Raw genomic sequence first — 22,362 nt, forward strand, 5'->3', positions numbered from 1 at the left:
AAATTTCTCAAAAAATGATAAGGCCTTGATTTAAAATAAAAAAACAAGGACCCGGTTTCTATGCGGCCAAGCTCGCATATGTAGAAATACAGGCCTATCAATAAATATATTTTTGAGATGGATTTTTTAACTTAATTTATACTATTGCGGCTGAAAGTTTTACTACAATGCTAAATTCTATGGTGAGTAGAAGTCTTAGTTTTGGATTTAATGTTGGTAGACTAACAATCTCTCATTTACAATAGGTAGATGATATTATTTTCTTTTGTAGCCCAGAGGAACAAGAAATAAGGAATTTGTGGGTGTTCTTAGAGTGTATGAAAATAGCAATAGGTATCAAAGTGAATTGAGAAAACAAAATTTTGATTGGGATTGGTATTTTGGATAACGTGGTTGCATCTTTGGCAAAAATTCTTCGATGTAGGGTTGGCAAATTTCCTTGTAAATATTTGAGTATTCCTTTATTTTGAGAAAACCAATCAGTAGTTATTTGGAATCTTATTATTGAAAGATTTAATAAGAAACTAGATCTATGGAAGTCTAAAGTGTTGTCGTTTAGCGGAAGATCTACTTTTATCAACTCTACTTTGTCCAACTTACCCATCTATTTTATATTTATTTTTAGAATGCCAAAACAGGTGATGAAGACTTTGGGAAACATTATGAAATCTTTTTTTTGGGGCAATGTAAGATTGGGGAAAGAACTGAAATTTGTGAATGGAGAAAATGTATACACTTCCAAGAGAGATGGGCGTCTTGGAGTTAAAGTGCTCAAATTGATGAACACTAGTCTATTGACTAAGTGGTGGTGGCACATCCAAAATCAGCAAGATGGCTCATGAGGAGAGGTGCTAAAAGAAAATTATGGAATAGATATATTGACTGGCCACATTAAAAATTCAAGATCTAATGATGGTTTTTCAAGTATTTGGAAATAAATTGATGTATACCGATCATTATATCTAAGCCATGATCGCAAAGTGGTTGAAAAGGGATATCAAACCTTGTTCTGGTTTGATAAGTGGCTGGGAGACCTTGCTCTTCGAGATTCTTTCCTTAAGGTATTCGCCAAAGTCGACAATCCATTGGTCTTAGTGAAAGATCTCAGAGAAGCTGATTTTATTAAATCTTCTTGGAATATTGTTTGCAGAGGTACATGAGGGTCTTAGATTCTTTCTTTCATGAGTTCCAATTGCTTATGAATCTGTTGCATAATTTTTTTTATGTTCCTAATAAAGATGATCTATTGTTGTGGGAACTCAGCTTCAAGGGATTTTTCAGTTAAGTCTGTCTATCGACTAGTGCATGAGGAGAATCACAGAGCGATTGGTCATAGCTTAGCAAGAACATGGATTTTGCAGGTGCTACTGAAGGTTCAGTTATTTTTGTGGATAGTTCTTAAAAAAAAGCTGCCTACGATGGATCACTTTCGTAAGAGAGGTTTCATAATCGTAAGAGAGGTTTCATAATTGTCAATGCTTGTAGGCTACATTTTAGGGATAACGAAAGTGTGAACCATATTATTTTACATTGTCCTTTCACTCTAAGCATGTGGGATTGGTGTAGAAAGTTGTTGAATCTAAATATTCTGATCCTACAAAGCTCAGAGTTAATCCTCTATCAATGGATGAACCCTGGTTTGTCGAAAGTTGACACCGTGCTATGGAGAGCTTTATGGGTGAGCAGTGAGCACTACTTGGAATATTTGGAGTGAGAGAAATAGAATAACATTTGAAGGGACACAAAGTGAGATTGAAGTTTTGGAGTTCAACACCTTAGCAACAACAGCTAGATGGTTTTGAACAAATAAAGATTGTAAGTTTATCCTAAAATCACAGATTTTTTAGAACTCATCTAAAGTTACTAAGATTACGAATGACAGACAGACTTGAAATGCTATTTGGATTCCTCCTCATGAAATTTGCTTAAAACTCAACTTTGATGGAAGCTCGATTGGAAACCTGGGCCTAGGAGGTTATAGTGGTACCATTAGAGATCATAAGAGCAATTCACCTACTCGGGACCATGTGGACATACAACAATGAATAAAGCTGAGGCAATAGCTCTTTCGGAGGGTTTAAAGATAATAAAGAACCTCGGGCAAAAGATGATTGAAGATGATTCAAGCAATGTCATTGCTTGGTAAAAAAGAAAAATGAAGCCACCTTGGAGATTATGCAGCATTTTCGAATAAAACTTGTTCATTTTAAGTAGTGGTTCTTTTGAGTTATCTCATTGTTTTAGGGAGGCTAATATAAAAGCTGATGCTTTAGCAAAGGGTGGTCTGTACCAACATTTATTGGTGGTTACATCCTTTTCTTCTTGATCCTCCTTGTAATCGTTCTTGGGTGAATGAAATTCATAGTAACTGATTTAAAAAAAAATGTTTTTGTAAATCTTAGAAAACTTTTTGGAATTTTTAAGATAATCTTCAGCAATGAAAAACCCCTAAAAATGCATTTTTAAAATTTTTTGGAATTGGGAAGGGGCTAGTAGGAACACGTGGGGCTTTGGATCTAGCCCCACACATGCACCACACCCGCATGTGTGGGACATGAGGCCTATAGGGTCCACACATCACATATAGAGGTGGAATGCCCTCCTTTTCTTTTTATTAATTCTCTTTTTAATTATGAAAGAATTTTTGTTAAAAAAGGAAACCTTGTGGAAATATTTGGAAAAGATTATGTGATTTTATTTCGTGGGAGTATAAAATATTTTATATTCTTTCAAATCTTTGGATCTTTGACTAAATCTTTTTTACTTTGGATTTTCTACAATCTTTTGTGTGAGAAAAGAAGTTCTAGTCAAAATAGAAGATATATTTTGATTGATCTTATCCTAGATGACTAGAAGTGGATGTGGGTAAAAAATTTAGGAGATAAAGTTCCCAAATTCTTCCCTAAATTATGATGGTTGATTCATGTGAAGGATGATTTAGATTTGTTTCTCTCACTTCACAAATTACCTAAATATTCTATAATCAAGAGGAATTAAAATCAGATAGGCCCGAACCCTCTTGAAGGAAATTCATTCTTAACATATAGATATCTAGCCTCTCTCTCCCCTTCTCTCTCCTCCATGCCATTCTTTCTCTCTCTCTAGGCCCTGAGGGCTGGCACACACCACCTTAGTAAGTTTGGGGAGGCGCACCAGCCCACAAATAAAAGAGAGAGACACACCCTGTCCTAATTTTAACCAAAGGAGGTAACACTTGTGGCGTGCCCTACAAAGGTCTAAAAAGAGTCTTAAGAAACCTTCATATTCTTTTAAGCTCTAAAATCCTAGATCTGAACAGGGTATCGGCCCAAGGAAACTTCCCATCAATCACATAATCAGTTGTGGGTTGTACCAAGTCCTATGGTGTGACCACACGTAAAGTCAAGTATGTACTCTCAATTATTCTAAGTAATGGTTTAAAAAACGGATCGGTGACCCGGATCGGGCTTCCAAAAAACCGATTCGGATCGGCAAATCAGCGATCCGGAACGGGAATCGGGTGAATTGGTCAGAATAATGCTTCAAAAAATCCGAAAAAATTATTAAAATTCATTATAAATATTTTTTTTTAAGAATTCAATAAAAAATGAGGGTACTCCATTAAGAATTTTCATGTTTTTGAATGAATATGCGAATATTGATATGTTCTTTCCCTGTATGAACCGTCATTCATCATTTAATTTACATCACACAAAAGGATAAACATATCATTATCGTGGAATAAGTATATCAACATACATGGACTACAATAAAGCATAAAATTAGTATCATATGATCTAAAAATAAAATGATAGACGGCGTTATTATTCTTCTTGATCACGCTGGTGCCATTGATTGAATTCGTTTAACAATTCATTGATTCGATCTAAAAACGAATCGTCGATATTAGCAGGCGTCTGACTATTCCCAAATCCCTGAGTGTTAGTGCTTTGTTGTGTTTCCAATCTATAATCTCCAAAGATTGTCCATCCTTCATGCTCACCTGCACTGTCGTGCTCATCCCTACACTATTGCTGTTGGGACTCGATATGTGAATAACATGGCTGGGATAGGGTGGCCTCAGAATCATCATCTCTCTCATTTTCTCTTTGAATAATATGGATTAAAAAAAAAAAAACAAATTTTCAAAAAAATCGATCATGGATTAAAAAAAAAAAATCACAAATTTTCAAAAAATTCTATCATGGATTACAAAAAAAAATTCGATCATGGATTAAAAAAAAAAATCACAAATTTTCAAAAAATTCTATCATGGATTACAAAAAAAAATTCGATCATGGATTAAAAAAAAAAAATCACAAATTTTCAAAAAATTCAACCATGGATTACAAAAAATTCGATCATGGATTACATAAAATTCGATCATGGATTACATAAAATTCGATCATGGATTACAAAAAAAAGACAAAAAAACAAAACAAAAAATTCAATCGTGGATTACAAAAAAAGAAAAAAACAATTCGATCATCGAATACAAAAAATTTAATCATGAAATACAAAAAACTCTATCATGGGTTACAAAAAAAGCAAAAAACAAAAAATTCGATCATGGATTACAAAAAAAAAAAAACATTTCGATCATGGATTACAAAAAAAAAAACAAACTTTTCGATCATGTATTACAAAACATTCGATCATGGATTACAAAAAATTCTATCATGGGTTACAAAAAAAAAAAAACAAAAAATTCGATCATGGATTACAAAAAAAAAAAAACAATTCGATCAGGGATTACAAAAAAATCGATCAAGTATTACAAAAAAATCTATCATGGATTACAAAAACAAAAACAAAAACAAAAACAAAAAAAAAAAAAAAAAAAAAAAAAAAAAAAAAAAAAAAAAAAAAAAAAAAAAAAAAATCCTTACGGGGCTCGCCGATTTCGTACAGTGAATCGGCGAGTCACTGTACAAAATCGTCCCGTTCTCTCTAGAACCGGATGATTCCCGTTTTTTTCGCCGATTCGATCCGTCCATGATGATTCTCGAGTCGAAACGGGCGAATCCGGTTCGACTCGGCGTTTTTTTAAACACTGGTTTTAAGCTTATTTTCAATCATTATTGCTCAATTTATTTCAATTTTCAAGAACATTGTGCTGGAATTCGCACTTAAAGCTTGTAACCAGCTCTTGTACCGAGTCATATTCATTTGGCAATTAAAAAAAGGATCCATTTTGTATATACATTTTTGCTTCTTATTTAGGTCATTAGTAGTGGATTTCAGATACAGTAACTTAAAGAAACAAAAAAAGAGAAAATTGTTATTTTACTCCCTTGAATTCCACATGACCACTTCTGTCATGCTTGCAACATGAAAAGCACAAAACAGAAAAGTAAGGATCTACGAGCCGTAGAAACATTTTTCCTGTACCACTTTGGGCATTGATGGGATCCATTGCGGAGCATCATAGTGCAGCTAAATAAGTTATGCCAAGAGATTATAAACTCCAACTGGAGCATATCACCCATCCACTCCATCCTGCAAAACCCTATCTTGCTCTTCCTCCAATTTTTGGGAGGTAACCACCTACCGCGAAGAAAATAGATATTTGACTTCAATATCAGCCGTAAAAATGATGTCCTAACATTAAACAAACATCGTCAAGCATTCAGATAGTCAAATCTTAGTGTTAAGAGTTCAGCTCCAAAGTAAGTTTTTTATCCAAGCGAGTAAGTGGGCAGCAAACTCCTGGGGCTACATGCTATACGCACCAAACAATGTGATATTATTGGCCTTAACATACAATAAAGTACATGAAACTTTAGACGTAGTGAATGAAGCCTCCATTCCATGAATAAGAATATATGGATGCTCAATTCCAACATAGCATCACAAAGATTACAACACTCTGATTACATACACGAGTTAATGAACAAAACATAGATGTAAAAATGCTAGGAGTGACTAAAGCTTAAAGATAAGCTTCAATCAACCAAAAGATGAGGAAATTTTGGCTTTCTGTGGTAGTGTCTCGAATGCTGAAACAGTGTTTTCGTACTTGACCCGAGGGAGAGGGGCACCACTAGGTTTAATTGCACATGCTGTCTTGTCCTCAAATGGGCAACGAGCTTTCAACATTGAGAAAACATGGTTGTTCAATCTTCTCACTTTCTTTGCACCTTCTATCAAGTTCTCCCACCCCTATTTAACAACCAAACAAACCAGTCAGAAAACTGGAATATGTTACTTAAATGACAAGGAAGAAAACCACGAGGTAAGTTATATTTGAATAGGAAACGGATATCATTGTTCTACAGTATTTGGTCCTCTTGGGTTACATCTAGGTCTCTTTCCCATTAATGGAGGGTTGGCAATTAACTGGAGTGGGCCCCAGAAGGAACATTCCCCCTTATCCAGTTAATCTTCCAACCATCTGTTTCTGGGAATAACTAGTGGACGTAGGCTTCAAGTAGCCATCATCGTCCATTAGACTATGGCATGCCTTTCCAATATAAATCCATTAATCAGAAGAAAATAATGAGATGATGAACAACACTTTCTTCATAAGTTGTACATAAAGCTTGTCATGGTGATAGTTGAAAAGGACCTCCTAATTCTAATTGGGTTAACAATGTCATCAGGTTCATTTCCTCTCGGAAGAGCTGATAAATAGTCTTTTCAGAAAGGCAAAGCAAAGTCAGGAACTTGTTTGCTATTTATTTTGTGCATTGGCAGGTTTGCTTCTCCCAAATGGCTGAATCCACAGCTAATTTGTCTGAATAATCAGTTGAATCAGAGCAGAATCAGGCTCACAATTAAACTCTTCTCGTCCTCTAATAACCTAAACAACTCTACACTTCAGGAAACTAAAATGCCGACTGCCATCCAAATACAGAAAAGGAGACATCTTAAATGCTCCACAGCCTTGAAACTATTTCAAAGTTTCCACTTCTCTCCTAGTCCCCACTCCCACATGCATTACATATGTTTATGGTACTTTGCATATAACTTACTAACCAAATATTCTTTCAAGTTCAAAGCATATACAAAGATGGCAACTTAAAGCTTAAAAACAAGGCTTCCAAGAGGCATGCAGTGTGTGTTGAAACAATCTACCTGGTAATGGTTTATGAATTAGGCTAATTAATAGCAGAAGCTTACAAGCTATATATTTAATATTATTGGGATGAGTGAAAAATCAGCAGGAGATATGATTGTTATCAAGCATTTTTATATGTAGGTGAAACATTACATTCTGGCTCTGTACTAGCAGATAGCCACAAAACAAAGGCACAATCTTCTGTTTCAGTTAAATTACCAAAAAAAAAAAAAAAAGTGACATATGAGGTTATGTCATCAACATCGATTGACTCTTGTATGAGAGTTGATATAAACCTATTTGCAGTATATAAGAGCAAGACCACATATGTCTTGCTTCTGAAGGAAGTATCTAACAGCCAAATAAATAGGCACGCATCTATCTGGTAAAGTGGGTGCTCCTAATGGATGATAGGGTGCCAAACAATTCCTTATATGTACAGATAAAACACAGCATTAGTAAGGAGTGAGGTAATACCTGGGGATAGTGGGTATTCTTGGTTCTATCTGAAGACATGGATTGACCACTGCTTGTATTTTCCACCTCTGCTACATTAAGAAGTTGATAGGAAAAATCAAAAAGTTCAAAGTGCAGCTGTTGACCAAGCAAGTATATAATTGAACAGCCACCCCAAGCCACAGAATCCCCTAAGCATTCATGCTTTCTTGAGGCATCTTGAAGGGACTCTTCCATACATACCTGGAGATGTATCAAAAAAAGAAAGTTAATCCCGCCTGAAGAAATGTGAATACAAGAAGAAACCATTTGATTATTTACTGGTGCTCTCAGCATATGAAAAATATTATGCCATAGGTGGATAGGACAAGCAGCAATACAAGCATTTTATTTAATACAAGCATTATGTTAATGCCTACAGCATATTAAAGCATCAAAGCAAATTGACTAATATATACATCTAACAGGTCCCTTTTATCTATGCAATGTCATTTGCCCGTGAAATTCATTGTGGTATTATAATGAAGATCTTTAACTCACTAAGTGCATTGTTAAGTGTTCTCAAATAAAACAAACCTCAACAATGTTACTTCTATTTCTAAATAACTTTCCCTCTATTATTAAGTGGTTTCTTCAGTAATTGAAGATGGACAATAGAATTGAAACTTGGGGGAGCACTGGAGGACAAAGACTGGGCCACAATTGAGGTTGGTGAGTGGGGGAAGGTGAGAGGCAAAAGCAGGTTTTTGTAAAACGAAGCCACAGAGAAACACCCCAAGGGGGAGGCGGTCCAAATAATTTGGTCCAACCCACTGGAAGCTAGGTAAGTGGAATAGAGGAGGCCTGAAAGGTTAATGAAATCTGTCGTTTCGGCGGCAGTGAGAGGTCTTTTGAAGAAAGGGTTCCAAGTCTTGAGTGGTCCAAGAGGGGCATTTCATCAGCAACTGAGGAGTTTTAGTTTAGAGAAAGGGAGAAGAGAGATGGGAAAAGGTCCGTTAGGGGGAATGGCCAAACCAGAGGTCCGACCAAAAATGGATACGGCATCCCTCCCGATGGTGGAACCTGATGAGTCGATGAAAGAGGGTATAGGAGGAGTGGAAGGATTTCTAGGCCCCTGAGGCCCAACTAGTAGGCCTGCCTACGGGTAGCCAAGGAATGGGGTCAAGGCGGTATTTGCTTTGGATAACTTGGATCCATAAGAGATTGCCTTTGGTTGCCATTCGCCACCACCATCTACTCGACAATGCCAAATTATGTTTTCTTAACTGTCGGATCCCAAGGCCTCCAAGGTGTTTGGGCTGACAAACTTTCTCCCATGAGATGAGATGGAATTTTCTCGAACTAGAGTCACCTGACCAAAGGAAGTCCCTCATAAGCTGTTCCAGGCGAAAGGCGACCGCCACGGGCATATGAAACAAGGACATAAGGTAAATAGGGGTGTTGGAGAGGGTTGCCTTGATGAGGATAATTCTGCCAGCTAAATAGAGGAAACGACCTTTCCATCCTGCACGTCGACAGTCCACCTTGTCAATGATGTGGGACCATTGACGCTTCTTAGGTTTAGTGGCATACCGAAATAAGTGGTGGGTAGGTCCTCGACCTGGCAGTCCTAACCAGATGCGAGGGAGGACATCTAAGATCTACTCAAGGAGACCCTGATCATTTTGGATTCTGCCATATTGACTTTGAACCCCGTGGAAAATTTGAAGCACTCGAGGAAAATACGAAGAAATTCAAGGTTTGGCGGTGAAGCTCCAAGAAAAACAAGCATGTCGTCGGCATATTGTAGGTGGGAGATGACCATTCCCTTGGGAGAGCTCTTGAACCCATTAACACGACCGGACCTCTACATTCGAGATATTGACTGATTGAAGACCTCAGCCACGATAGCAAACAAGTAGGGTGAGATGGGGTCTCCTTGTTTGAGTCCCTTAGAGGCCGGAAAAAAAATCCTTCGGTGAGCCATTAACTAGTAAAAATAATATCCCAATAAAGATCTAAAGAATTTTTTTCTCAAAGAAGCAAAAGCATAAATTTTATCAAAACACAGGAAGTTAGGAGTGAAATTGAACTGAAGTCAGACAAGGAAAAGAAACATATTCTTGGTTAGCGTGGATAATGTGGGGTCCTCTCTAGTGTCGATCAAGAAGAAAACCCCAAACTAGGACAGCAGGGTTTCTACTATAAAATTTTATTGGGTCCCAAACTTTGTAAGCACCCTTGGGTTAAGCTTTTGCAACCAAATCACACAAGTCTAGTTGCAACCATACATGGAAACCAATAAACCCTAAACAAAAGATGTTCAAAATTCCCTTAGTTTTGTGTGTTTAGTAAGAACTTGCTGCAGCCACCTGTTTTGATTGATTTGAATGAAACCTTGGCTTTATTTTTTTACTCTTAAGAGGGACAAGTATCTGTTCAAACAGGGTCTTTTCTTGTTAAAAACTAAACATGGAAGTCTGCCAATAGTTTTGCCCATGTTTTTTTTTTTTTTTGAGTGTGTCTTCACTTTTATACTTAAAAGGGTTTTCGATGGCCAACAAGAGAAGTTTGGGAATTCCAGCAGATAGCTGCTCTGACACCATGAGCAAGCCCTATATGGGATGAAGAAGACTGCTGAATAGTGGAAGTGCTTAGTAATTTTGTCAGACTTTCTGGCACGATAGAAGATTTACAACAATGTAGAATAGATAGAACTACCAGGGCATAAATGCACAATACTTAGTTCAAATGTATGATGGTCAACAAATGATACATTTGAGAATACGAAAAATACACATATGAATAATAATGATATGTGGATAGAACACCTTCCTATCCACTGAGAAGCACTTCCTAGTAAGTTCATTGTATTCTGTATATGTAGACATTTTTCATATAGGGTTGTATAACATATATAGTTAATAGTATTATTCTCGAGTTCCAATCATATAGTTTGATTGTAAACCAAAATAGACATTTTCCATTATTGACAATTCGTAGAAGGAATTTAGAGGATGCCTTTTCTAATGTTAGTTAATTAAGTACGGAAATAAGGACTCATTCGTGAATCATGGACCACCACAAGTCAAATGAAATACAGAGGATATTGGCTTACAAATTGAAGGCCGCCGTAAATTCGGTAGAAATCCTTTGAGGTTGTGATGTCAATGAAGCCAGTCTTGGGATTAGAGCTCCATTTGCTGCGGAGCCTGTCCAATGCCGCACTTGTATACGCAAGAGAATATTCAAGCACACTTCCTGAATGCAGGTTGTTCTTGTAAAATACATCTGCAAAAACAGGAAACTACATTAAGAAACTGAAAGAACTATGGCAACAAGTAAAACTATTAGAAGATTACCCTTGGTATAGGCCTGGAAAAAACTGGTTAAAAAAGTATTGTGTTACAAGATATTCTTAACAAACGGCAGAGGTAAACCAGATAAAGAGTTGAAGTCCTTTTCTTCTAAAATACATTGCCCAAACATCAGAAAACTTGGTCACTTCTCTAAATAACATTGGCACGACACTGACAACAGATGATGCCATGCAACTGCAACTGTATAAACATGTGCTCTGAGCCTAAACAATCAAGGCTAATGGCAACACAGAAAACTATTTGGGATGTTCTTTTAAGCCAAAACCATGAACAAGCGTCACATGAATCCTGAAATACTTAGCCTAAAGCCCTATATTTCTTTGTTCTAAAGAACAATTTCTTTGTTTTTTAAGAGATTAAGTTTGAATTTCTACAATTTCTGTTTTTGAAGAGATCAAGCTTGAAATTTCCTGATTAGACATCCTGGATGATGACATCATGGCACATTATGGGTTTAACATATTTGAGAACTACTATATGCTTTCCCAGTTCAAACAAGGGCAGCATACTGACAAAATAAGGATGCATTTGTGTACCCAAATCAGATATTTGGCTGGACAGTATGTAGGGTTAGGTTGGCACATTTAATTCTTCTTTAAGAAATATCAATTATTTTAAAAGTAAATAGAGTGTCACATCATAGATAACTGAATATCAAATCAAAACCAAAGTACAGAAAGGTTGAAGGTCCACACTCTCATGGCCTATGGAATCTGCTTCCATATTAGCCTCAGGAGGTACACGTCTGGAAAAGACCTGGAGCACATCACATTTCTTGAACATCCTAAATAAAACACTAACAAGATGCCCGGGGTGCCGCTATAGTAACTCAGTGACACTTATAACTCTCTTGATTTGTGTATTCTTCAGCCAGGAGTCAGCAAGAACTATAACTTAGCAATGGTTTCCATCCTGACCAAATTGCTCTTTTGTTGAGCAACTCATTATCAAATACCAAAGATAATATAGGGTTCTTACTGGACATTTTAGACACTACGAGAGACAGGCAGAGATTATCATTTAAGAAGTTCCCTGAAGCTTCCATGTTGCTCAACCTTGCATGAATGCTTTCTATGTCTCTATTATGATTTTCAAAATGAAACAGAAAAAAATGCTTGATGAAATGAGACAGTGAAGCTATTTGATACCAGCAGCTTCTGCTTGCTTTGACATGGTCAAGAAAGATGATGGACTTGGACAACTTGGTAATGTTGCAATCACAGTAGTTGCAGATTTAAAGAGGCTGATGATAGGGCTATTGCCATTTTCCTTTAGATCTTGCTGCACTTGTCCTTCATTTCCAGGAACCAAACCCAACCATGGAGCGATCTGCAAGAACTGGGTTGTCTCAACTTCTCTCTGTTTTACAAGAAAATATGGAAATTTTCTTATTAGCAGAAGTTCTTTATCACTAAGAAAATTGATATTTCATACCATGCCTATGATGTGAACAATTTCCTATGCAACAGAAGGACCACAGAATAATGTTCTTGTGAGGTAATGACATGTTTAAGTCAGTTCAACACCAAATTACAAGAAGGAAACAAATGATACTATGTCTTGAAGATAGGATAGCTTATAAATTCTTACAGTAATTTCAATACAGTATGTTCTACATGGAAACCCATTTGTGAGTTATAAGTAACATGATAGGATTAGAAAATCTTAACTGCATATAAACTCCACCTCTAGAGTTTATTTTCCCTCAATTCCTCCTTTTGAAGGTAAAATATGAAGCACTTTAACAAAGAACAAATTACTTCTCCTACACTACCATCCATCCCCAAGTTCTTGAAAAGATAGACCAGGTCAACAGGCTTCTCTGGTGACATGATTGACACATAAGATTTTCATGTGAACCATAATATCCATGTTTTCCAAGAAACACAGTTCAGTACTTTAGTCCAGATGACAATGAACAGTGTAGTTCTCAGTTAGAAGGTAACAGAATCCAAGCATGCCTGAGATGATGCAGAATGAAAGAATTAAACAGCAGAGTCGGCAGGGATACTAAGAGTATCATTATGTATCAAAAGGATAAATAAACCATAATTATTTCAATATATCATCTGCTAGTGGAAGCACACTGCTTACAATTACTATTAGTACAGCCTTTAAATATCCACAAGCCCCAGAATTAGGGGACACCAAGCCATAGCTAACATTATTTACTAAATCATAAGGGAAGGGAAAAGGACCCTTGGATTATTATGATATTACTGTTATAGATATTCTGGATGATGAATTCGTGTTTTTAAGACTAAAACAAATTGCTAGGTTACTGCTGTTATTGAAAGCATTCTTTTGCTTAGTGAATTCTCTGAGTGTAAGCATGCGCTGCACAATCCCTAGCAATAAAGGATGAGATGCTTCTCCATAACTCAGTTTATCAATAGCTACAAATTCTTTTTTTTTTTTTTGGATCACTAATAGCTACAATGTTTTTTATGCAGTAGCTAATACCATAAATAGTTAATGACAATTATAGAAGGCGTTTATATAAAAAATAGAAGGTATTCTAATAAAAAGAGGTGGATAATCTATCTAACCAGAACAATGTCAAAAAGGCCCATGCAGAAAAGTATGCTCCCAATCTCCTTCAAACAATGGAGAATTTCAACTTTGAATTCCGATGTTGATGCCCAATGTAATTGTTCATGGATAACTCTCAAAGAACCTGTGGAAAATGTAAATAGAAGCTCAATTGCATTAATGGTCAGTGGATGGTGCAAAATAGTTTCATATTTGATAACAAATAAATAAATATGAAACTGAAGAAAGTGCTGCAAAGACTCTCTGTGGTTTTAGGACTCACAAAAGTTTTCTGATTATATAAAGGAGTCTTGAAGAACAGAAGAGGCCCAAGGTGGTAAAATAGCATGCTTCTGAAGAATGTACACAAGGTCTAGTATAATTGTTTCACATAGTTTATGTTATTCATAGTTTCAATATTGAAAAAACCAGAGTAAGATATCTTGTCCCATATCATATTCTTCATGTGTTTTAGCTTGTATTGCTTCCCTGAACAAAAATCCAATTGAATGAAGGGAATCATTCTTCATTCCATAGTTGGCCATCTTTCAAATTGTTCAAGCAGGTAGTTTGCACTGGGCATTGAAGTCCTCACATCTTTTTATTGAATGGTTCTGACAAAGCAGATCTGATTTCAAATGTTGCTGGGAAACAAGAGAGTTGTCACATAAATTTTCAGAATGTTCATCTTTTCCAGAAATTTTTGGCTAGGTATGTTTTGTTGAGAATTGGTGTATCCCAAGCCTGGAGCAGAACAATACCTATCCCCAGGGTAGGGGTTTTGATGCCACAAAGTTTGAGCTGAATCTAACAAGTAAAATCCCTCATTTTCAATTATTTTAATGTCATTATTTTCAAGGTACAAATTTGTTTCCTGTTTTTGTTCTTAACTTTTTGATATTTTCATTGTTAAAATATTTATTTCACTTGCCCATTTCTTGCGCAACTGCAAATGCATTAAGTTCTGCCATTTCTCTTTTTATATGAAGTCAAACTTTTAATTATCTAAACCACGGATAACTATAAGCATGTGACCTTGAATTACGTCCATTGGCTTTTTCAATTTTTGCAGAGCTTCTTCGCCAGGTAAAAGAAAGTATGTGTGAAAATTTTTAGGCCAAATAAATGCCCTTAAAGCCCACCAACATGCAGACTTTATACTGTAGTAGTCTGGCCTAGTGCAGACCAAATCCTTTTCCTACAAAGGTACGCACACATAAAAAGGAGAATTTGACTTTAACTAGAAGCCAGATATGTCCTAATAACCGGAACAACATTTGCACACTATCATCAGCTACTTACCTTATAAATGATACCCATTAAGCCTCAATGGAATAGGACCATCCCCTCACAACATTGTAAAACCTTTAAGATACCATGCTAATAGAAGTCACCATAAACACACCAACTCCAAGGACTTGAGGTCCAACTGAGGTGGACCCAAAGAGGTTCCCCATGACAGTTCACAATCTTTATGTTGTGATCCCTAAAGGCTCAAAAGCATGCCCGTGTTGGGTTAAAGTTAAGTTTACAAAATGCTCACCTCTGAGCATAAGATTGTAGCACTCCACATTATTTCCATATAAACCACTAGCATGCAGCTCCATCAAGTATACTACTCCAGAATTATAATGCACAGTTCATACATTGCATGAAATCAACTAGGGTTAAGAACAATATGCAATGAACTTGAAAAGATTCAAACACCCCAAAAGCCTCTCAAGCATAGCCACCAGGAAGCTTTTTTAAAGCAAATACAAATGATGCCGAACGTTGTTAATAGATAACCCACCATTAATCCATCCATAAGAAGTGAGCAGATTATGAAAAGCATCCTTATATTAAAATTTCCTAGATGAAAATCTTTTTTAGTAGTTCAACCAAAAAGATCATAAAGTTCTGGCAGAACCAATCGATAACCAGGGTTAGTCATTGTAACAGTGAGAGGCAACATATTAATGTTAGAAATTAGTTCTTTAAAATCTTTAGGCAAAGCTACTTATTAATAGAGAGCCATGGACTTAGTGAACAGCATTGTTGCAGCCCTTTGGAGCTGGGAAATCACTACCGAGACAGCCATTTATTGCAACGGAAATCCCCTAACGCAACCCCAACCAGCTGTTGCCATTTTGAGTTAATAATGAAACAGCTCATAAGCTATAAAATCACCCAAGATACTCCGCTGGAGGTGATTCTAGGCTTTTGACATGTGTATCTCAAAAGAAAAGTTCCGAAGGCTATTTTTACATATTATTCAGAGATCAGTTCAGCTCATGAGGGAGATATATTTTCATCAACACAAATGCCCCTTGCAAAAGTCCCATGCTCAAGGAAGATGATCTTCAAAAGCATAATACACAACCTTCTTTCCAATGATTTTATAAAGGCTATTAGCTTAGGGGCCTAAAATTCTCAATATCTGGGGGTCTGCATTTTGCATTAATAGCTATAGGCATTTCTCCAAACTGTAGGCAGCATGGTAAAAGGGAAACAACAAAACACTCTTATCAGGTGTCCTATTTTATGACGGCGCAAAATCTCTCTAACATTTGAATCTGAGAGACCCCTGGTAAGAAACATATTTTCCTCCATAATAATCACAATATGCAGACAATGATAATACTCTGCACAGATTCCTTGTGGTGACATCCTGGTATTCTCCGCCGGTTTGGAATTGCTGGAGCAGACTCACTATACAAGTGAGTGGTCATGACCCCTGGTCCTTGTGAGTGAATGGGAGCGGGGATCAGCAACCATAGCCTTATGAGGGGAGCGCAGATGAGATCGGCCACATCTGGCAAGAAAATTTCATCCAAGTGGATGAGCGCCTTACAAGAACAATACACCAAAAGGGCCGGACCCCCAAAGCAGCTTAGTTTAGAAAAAAAAGAGAGGGCTCGACTCCCTAGAAGGAAACCCACCTTTGAAAGTAGAACCTCAAAATAAGAAAGCCAACCAACTTCAAGACACATAATAAACAAAAACAAAACTATAGCGGTTAAGACTAGGAATGGAATGGACCACCTAATTCTATGGGAAATTGGAAAAATCGAACTGAGCTGTGGCTTATAAATAGTAGGAACCAGGCTATCCACTGCTTTTAACCCTGTTTGCATAGGTTCGTGCACAGATTGACGTTCAATAATTTTCTCGGACCCCCCTCAAACCATATCTCTAACCTCATTGTACACTATTGACTCCCTCTCCATTGACCCCTCAGCCTGACTTGCTCCATTCAAGGCGGTGAAAGGACAAAGGACCTCAAATTTTTGACAAAGAAAGCCAATTCTCCAATCCCCTAATGATCATTCACCCATTTGATGCAGGCTCCAGATGAGCAGATTATAGTTATCGGGATTGAACAAACTAGGTGTCGATCCGTTCTGGGATCCCAATGCAGCGCTTCCAGATAGGGATTTCCATGGGATCTCAATCCCCACATTTTAACGATCACTCCTAGCCACTGGAAGTCTCAATCAGTCCTAGACACTTTTTAGGGATTGCAACGTAAAAGAAAGATTTCGAGACTGAGATTAAGAGTTAGACGAAGTCCATGGAGATTGAGGAAGAAGACATCTCCTATCTCACTAATAAAGCGCCTTTGTGTCTAGAGATGTGAAAGTTTGAAGACTATATTAAGGATGGTGAGAAGGCCAGTAAGGTTGAAGAAGACGATGGGTTTAACACAAGTCCTTCCTAGTCCACTTTCAAACTCGAGGATAAGTTTCACCAACCAAAGGAGTCAGATTCCTAAACTGCAAGAATAGATTTCTCCAACCAAGGGACTCTGATGCCGGCGCTAGAGAAACAAACATATTTCCTTTGGATTTCAAGTTTGGGGATTAAAGGATGCATTTCGTTTTTGGAAATTTTAGTTGTTTTGGGATTTAAGGGCAGTTTATAATTCTACTTAAGAGAGGAAGTTATGTGAATTATCTCCAAGCTTTAAGGGTATGCTTCCTAAAATGATGGATCTGGGAAGAGATGCACATGGGAGTCCAACAATAGGGGATTTGTGATGCAGAAAGGAAAGGTGGGAAATTGAATCTACTTTTGTCTTAAACCTCAAATAAGTAAAAATCAGCAATTATAGAGAAAAGCTGCCAGCAAGAAGCCTCTTGCTTGAGACTCGGCTCTCCGCCTCACTTAGTCAGCAGCTACCCTCTATCGTCACTTCCCTGAGATCAAGGCTTAGCTAGCAATAGACAACACTAGAAAAAGATATTAGCTAGGTGCGATTGCAATCCAAGCTATTGACAACAGTAACAACAACAATAGTAAATCAAGCCAAGATGAGAAAACTTTCCTTTTTCCTAAAATAAAATCCATTACAATAACATAAGCATCCTAAAATTTGACATCCAACCTTAAATAAATCTATGAAACCCTAAAATTAACATGAAACCCAAGTAAACATTTAAGACTTTAAAACCCCTAAACAATAATAAAATTCCTGAAATACCCATGTGAAAAGTAACACATGAATGGTACAAGTGAACATTAACATGAATAACACCTTTGAACAATACCTATGAATATTAAATAAAAAATAGAAAAAATCATAGAGTCCCTAAAAATTTTAAAACCCTAGAAATAGACCTTAAAACCTAAATTTAAAATAAGCATCTTTTGAAATTAAACAAAAAAAAAAAATTAGAATAATTTTGTCCGACATCATTCTCCCCTTGTCGGAGAAAACTTGTCCTCAAGTTTTGAAGCGTGCAATGATAAATTTGAAAGTGGATACAAAGACCAAAGCAAATTTTCAAGCCGAAAAATAAGGCAAAATGGACACCTTCAACAAGCCACTTGCTAAAAACCAAGCTAAGTGAATAAGTTACAATCTTTTTACATAACAATTACAACCATTTCTAGCGTTGTATAATCACTGTAAATAAACTCAAATACAACCCCTTATAGGGCAATTACATATAAAGTAATACTAGTTTATGAATTACACTTTCATAGCACAAATTACATAAACTATGTCCCAAAGCTTAAATACATCATGCAACTAATCTAAACAAAATTCTAAAGAATAAAATCAGCTAAACAGGGAATTAGAATGCCAAATTAAAATAGGGAAACCATGTTTCAAACCCCTTGTACCGGGGCCACGCAATCGGGCCCTATAAGGACTTACTTTTGTCCTTTCGTATTGCACAAAAGTGGTTCAATCTCACAAGAGTGTCTAATCCAAATGGGAAGAAATTACACACCTTAAAATCACTTCTTAATATCTCAACACACTGGCCTTATCATCTAAAACAGAATGTAAAAGGTTTGAATCGAATCGGATAAAGAACAAGAGAGTTATGGCCAAACTACACACGGTGGTCCCTCGGACCACCAAAACGGTCTTATATGGAAAGATTATGAACCCCCATAGGTAAAAAACGTGATGAAAAAGTTCGGAAAATTAAATGACACTCTGAGACTAAATTATTTGATGGGTTTGAAGCAAAGTAATTAATGGATACTATGCATGATCATGGATTCTCATGCATTTAAGCTATAACTCATGAAGTACCACACTATGTATAAGCATGATGAAAAAGATGATCAAATGGGAATTCTAAGATCAATGAAACGTTTCAGAATTCAAAACTCCAGCAACTATAAATGCCAAGGATATGATCTTATGAGAAAAAAAAATTCAATGGAATTTACCTTGATAAATGCACACTACGGACTTAAGCATAAGAAAGGAGGACCACCATCAAGATCACCATTAATGGAAGTCTAAAAGCTCTCTCTCTTCAATTTTCTCTCACAAAACCTTAGAAGAAGGAGGGGAGCAACAATTTTCCAAATTGGTTTAAGAGTTGAGATTGTTAAGGTTTGAGATCTCATGATGTGCTTTTATAACATGGGTGTAACTTTGGATTCAATCAACACCCTTGACGCATTAATCCAAAGGCACATGAGAGGCTAATATACCTAGCCACCCATCTCCATCCAACCACTAGGATGAAGGGATGGGATTTCACATCATTATCACTCACCCTAATCATAAGTTATGCCACTTTACCATTTTGTCCTTGGCCCATGTTTTTGTTCCAATTGTATGCAATATGGCCTTACAAAAATACCCTTAGTTTTTTTTAATAATGCATTAGAGTAGATAACCACAAAGGCTAAAGGGCAAAGAAGTAATTGGCAAAGCTCACACATGTAGAGATATTCTTCTTTATTAAAGCCAATCACTTTGTAGATCTAAAATTTCAAACTAATCAATTTAAAGATAACGTCCCCTTTGAACATGTGTGTGAAGATATTTTTCAACTCAAATTTGAAAATGTATTTTCTCTTTAATATCAAATAAATAAATTAATTAAACTTCACACATGCCATACATGACCCATGTGTGAGTTAATTAAGATATGTGATAAAAAGGGGGCCCTAATTTATAACATTACATAACAAAATATAACAATATATAACAAGACACCATAACACAACCCCTTATAAAACAAGCAAGCAAATGCCAATCTAGTCCCCCCACTTAGGGATCAGTGCGCAGCTGGGCTGTGATCCTAAAGTGAGGTGTGGGGTGCCATGTGGTAGCCCTATGGCCACTCGGATGCCACATGGCACTTTCAGGTCAGAACTAAAGTAGAATTTGAGCCAAATAATACGAAAACCCTTATTTTTTTAGCAAATAAAATTCCAAAAAGTTCTCTAAACTTCGCAATAAATATTTAAAGTATTTTTGATAAATTAGTAGGTTTTTCTCATCATTATAAAATCAGACAAAAGGTATAGTGAGATCTCAGGCTAATAACTATAGGTATCAGAGTACTCCATTGGGCTAGTCCCGAATGATGTTCTGTCGAGTCTCAGATCGACCCAATAGACTTATGTTCCACAGTCTAAAGCAGGAACACATAATTGGCCATATCAAAGCCGCTGAGCCAGAACTTCCAATCGTTCGGCTCTCAATAGATTACAGGTGTACCTCTGTGGGATATGATCCAACTCAATTGTAGGGGTCCTCTCAAAGCACATGTGCACTGGCTCTTCCAAACTTGGATAATGCATTGGAAGAGTGGTTTCCCGTACAAAATGAAAATGCACATGCCATGCAATGGTTTCCTGTCAGGATACGGACTTATGTCCCATAAGTCTTGACCATTCCATACAGAGCGAATATTCAATAAGTACTCGAGTTCTATTTTTCTCATTTGGATTCTCCAAGCCCTTGCCTATTGCAGCTAAACATGAGGCTAACCTATAAAATCTTGACTAGAAAGTGACCCTCACACCTCCTTGATAAATTGCTCTCTCAACACGTGAACTTTCGATGCCTCATGCATACTCAGGGTAAAAGAATCTGGGTTCCATTTCGCAAGACGCCAAGATTTCAATCTCTCAATCGCTCCCACTAAATGAGAGACTACTGGAATTTAGGCCTTGATAGGTCGTATTTCCAAAAAAATTTAGCATCAAAACTGCCTTCTTTTTTATTGGCTCAAATATTATTCATGGTAAGAAGAAATCCACAAGAAATGGATCCTGGTATGTATAATATGTAATAGAAACTTATCAAATTTGGTTATCCCTGAACTCACATTAGAAATTGCATAGGAAACTTCAAACTCAATTTTTCTGCCTTTAGAGGCTTTCTCAACATCTATTGCATTACTCTAAAACCAAGACCACAAATTTTTCGATCTATGACTCGACCACATTTCCACTGCGCTACTCTAATTCTAATTCCCTAAATCTCTTGAGTGCTTCACATCTTCGATGTCCTTGAGAACTTCGAAGGCCATGGCTTTTGATCAGTCCCCCTACTGCCTTCTCTCCATATTCTTCTCGAGCAAGATCATCATCTTGATCCTTATCATAGATAGGTTCTCCAAATTCTTCTACTTCATCCAATGGTTCATCAAAAATAGGATCATCGTCAAAGAGATCATCAGGTAATTTATCAAAAATAGGATACTCTAAAAGATAAGAGAACTATCAAAGATAGGACCTTCTACTGAATCTTAGAATATTGATAAAGATTGGATCATTTTTGTTCTTCTTCAAAATTATACTCCTATCAATGCCATCGCGCATTGAACCCATCTATGTAGGTTGATGCATTATAAGTCCGCTCCCACCCAGACTCATACTTAGATTCTGATTTGCAATATTCTCCATAAAAATGCTCACAATTCAGATCTATCCCTGTGGATTCCTCTTCGTTTAGGGCACACTGTTGCTGGCCTCAGCAATAGCTTTATAACCCCCTCCATCAAGTTGTTGATTTCCTTAAGCAATCGGATCAGATTGACATACTCATGGCTAAGACCTCCACGACCAACCATCATAATCTCTAACCATCTTCGAACCGAGCTCTGATACCACTTGATGCTGGAAGGAAAGGTACGAAATTGAATTCACCTTTTTTTTAACCTCAAACAAGTAAAAATCAGCAATTAGAGAGAAAAGCTATGTCTGGAAATCAAGCCAAAAAAAGAAAAACTTTCTTTCATAAAATAAAATTCATTCCAACAACATAAGAATCGCAAGAATTTGAAATGCAACCTTTATAAGCCTACGAAACCCTAAACTTAACTTGAAATGCAAATAAATATTTAGGATTCTAAAATACCCCTAAACGATACTAAAATTTCAGAAATACCCATGTAAACAGTAATGCATTAACAATACCCATGAACAGTACCTATGAATATTAACTAGTGAATAGTAAATACAAAATATAAAAGAAAAAAACTAGAATCCCTAAAACATAGACCCTAAAACTAAAACTAAAATATACATCTTTTAAAATTAAACAAAAATTAAAAATTAGAAAATTTTTGTCCTGCATCAATTTGGTAGGGAAAAGAAGGAAGACCTAATTAGTGGATCGAGAGGGGAGAACTTGAATTATATCCTATCTAGAGAGAGGCGTACGTGATTTTCTTAAACAGGGAGTCCTAGGATTGTAGGAGTGAGGGTGGAATTGCATGAGTTAGAGAG

At 36.6% G+C, this 22,362-nt stretch overlaps 1 protein-coding gene across 4 annotated transcripts in view; it reads right to left on the reverse strand.

The window, feature by feature from the left end:
• Nucleotides 1-5,704: 5,704 nt before the first annotated feature.
• The window catches only part of PIR121 (transcription activator), a 106,278-nt gene continuing 89,620 nt past the window's right edge, over nt 5,705-22,362 (reverse strand). For 2 of the 4 annotated variants that reach the window (XM_088871276.1, XM_088871275.1), the window contains exons 27-31: nt 13,404-13,531; nt 12,003-12,183; nt 10,593-10,765; nt 7,517-7,738; nt 5,705-6,141 (exon numbers count right to left, since the gene is read on the reverse strand). In XM_088871276.1, the coding sequence (XP_088727402.1) occupies nt 5,929-6,141; nt 7,517-7,738; nt 10,593-10,765; nt 12,003-12,183; nt 13,404-13,531 (917 nt within the window). In that variant the 3' untranslated portion in view covers nt 5,705-5,928. Of the gene's footprint in view, nt 6,142-7,516; nt 7,739-10,592; nt 10,766-12,002; nt 12,214-13,403; nt 13,532-22,362 lie in introns of all 4 variants that reach the window. The other 2 variants (XM_006854187.4, XM_020673576.2) reach the window with 1 other exon arrangement.

The sequence above is a fragment of the Amborella trichopoda genome, chromosome 7, assembly GCF_054954075.1.
Source record: "Amborella trichopoda isolate Santa Cruz 75 chromosome 7, AtrichopodaSantaCruz75HAP2 v2.0, whole genome shotgun sequence".
Classification (NCBI taxonomy): Eukaryota; Viridiplantae; Streptophyta; class Magnoliopsida; order Amborellales; family Amborellaceae; genus Amborella; species Amborella trichopoda.